This window comes from Octopus bimaculoides, chromosome 6 (assembly GCF_001194135.2).
Source record: "Octopus bimaculoides isolate UCB-OBI-ISO-001 chromosome 6, ASM119413v2, whole genome shotgun sequence".
NCBI classification, from domain to species: Eukaryota; Metazoa; Mollusca; class Cephalopoda; order Octopoda; family Octopodidae; genus Octopus; species Octopus bimaculoides.
In genome coordinates, this window is record NC_068986.1 from 109257976 (window position 1) to 109259963 (window position 1988).

General features: G+C 38.6%; 1 protein-coding gene across 1 annotated transcript; it reads left to right on the forward strand.

Annotated features, from left to right (window-relative positions):
- The first annotated feature begins 98 nt into the window (after positions 1-98).
- On the forward strand, positions 99-1161 carry LOC106879821 (histone-lysine N-methyltransferase SETMAR-like). Its single transcript, XM_014929527.2, has one exon. It carries the CDS (start codon positions 631-633, stop codon positions 1075-1077), a length of 447 nt encoding a protein of 148 aa, XP_014785013.1. The 5' UTR covers positions 99-630; the 3' UTR covers positions 1078-1161.
- Positions 1162-1988: the final 827 nt, after the last annotated feature.

Genomic DNA, 1988 nt, shown 5'->3' on the forward strand with positions numbered 1-1988 from the left:
CTAGAAAAAATGTTTCAGACCGAATTTATCAATTTTTTTAACCCCTTCTTCCAGTTTTAAGATATCACTGTCTAATTTGTACTATTCTCTTTCAGATTATCTAACTTCTGGCTATAATTCTCAGAAAATTTTGCCACCATGTTTGTCCCATTTAAAGATTCCATAAGAAATGCTTTACTCTACGAGTTTCATAAAGGTGTTAATGCAAGTGCGGCAGCATGATCTGTTCAGAGCCCTTATGGGGATGATGTAGTGAATGAAAGAAGTTGCAGGAGGTAGTTTTTCCCTTTCCGAAGTGATGATTTCACTTTGGAAGAAGAGCCAAAAGAGGCGTCGTCCAAAAAAACTTGATTCCGAAATGTTAGAAGCTCTTGTTTCAGAGAACTCTACCGTTACCATTAGGGAACTTGCAGAACTGTTAAACGTGGCCCATACAACCGTGATACGGCAGCTAAAACACACTGGAAAGGTTTCAGTGGCTGGAAAATGGGTCCTTCACGAGCTGTCTCCAGATAATCGACATCAGAGTCCTGATTGTTGTTAATCATTGCTTTCGAGATACTTTCAAGCATCATTTTTAGACAGGTTTTTTACAGGTGATAAGAAGTAGATTCTTTGCCATAATGTTAAATGCTGCCGTTCTTGGATCTGTCGAGAGCAGGACTTCACCCAAAGAAGATCATGTTGAGTGTATGGTGGGATATTAAAGGAGTAATCCATTATGAACTGTTGGACAACAATCAAACAATTAATGCTAATCTTTACTGTGAGCAACTTCGTCGTTTGAAAACAGTTCTGAGCCAAAAGCGAGCATCCTTGGTTAACAGAAAAAGTGTCATCTTCCATCACGATAATGCTCGTCCTCACACAACTCGACTGACCAAAACTCTCTTGGAAGAACTTGGTTGGGAAATACTGCTTCATCCTCCATATTCTCCTGACCTTGCTCCTTCTGATTACCATTTGTTCCGAGGACTACAGAACCATTTTGATGGACTTATGTTAACAACAAGAGAAGAGATTGAAAATGCGTTGGATTCATATTTTGGTTCTAAACCTACAGAGTTTTACAAGTGAGGCATTTATAAGGTTGTTGAAAGATGGGAAAAGGTCATTGAAAGCAATGGAGAGTTTGTTAATGAATAAATATTTCCATAGTCATTGGCTTATTCATTTTTACCTTAGATCTTTAAATCGGACATTACTTTTGCACCAACCTGAGATATATAATAGTGCCCACAGAATTGTGACGTAATCGTCAATTTGGGTCAGCTGGACGATATATGGTTTTCCATTGTGTTTTATATTTGTTAGATATTTTGTCGCTATTCCTGCTCATCGGACTTTCGTTTGTATATTTATATTCATACCTGCAACGTAGGTCGTTTGTTTTCGTCACTGTCCTCAACGTTCGCTCACTATTCCCAACAACCTTCCGCTGCTGACGCCACCAAAAGTGAACAGTACCGTCGTTAAAAGCGCGAAATTGTAATAATTCTTTTGGACGATAACAAACTTGTTACCACTTCAAGAAATGATTCGGTGTATTTACTCTTATTTGTCTACGAGAACTTTTCTCCATGACAAAATACTGCGAATAGCTTCCAAACGGGTTTGAATATGCCTCAAGCAATATTTGACCCGGTAATAAGTTTGTATTTAAACACAACACTGCTTAGTATTGTCGCCTCGTATTTTATTTAAGAAAAACCACTGAATTCAGCCGTTGAACGATGACAGAAATATCATAAGAGGAACGTGTCTCTCATATCAGTTCACAGCGTCTACATCTCCGGGTTCTGTTACTGAAGAGGAGATAACGACTCCGAAATGCACGCATCCCACAATCTGGTTAGTAGATGCTGTGAGCTGACTCAGTGTATTTACGCTTATTTTTTTACAATCGAATACCACCTGAGTCAACTTTGCCTTTCATTTTCCTGGGGTTGAGAAAGAAATAAACAACAGAAACGCCTGTGAAGTAATGA

What these genes read in the sequence shown, in the direction of transcription:
- LOC106879821 (XM_014929527.2), top strand. Translation starts at nt 631, where the DNA reads ATGCTGCCGTTCTTGGATCTGTCGAGAGCAGGACTTCACCCAAAGAAG.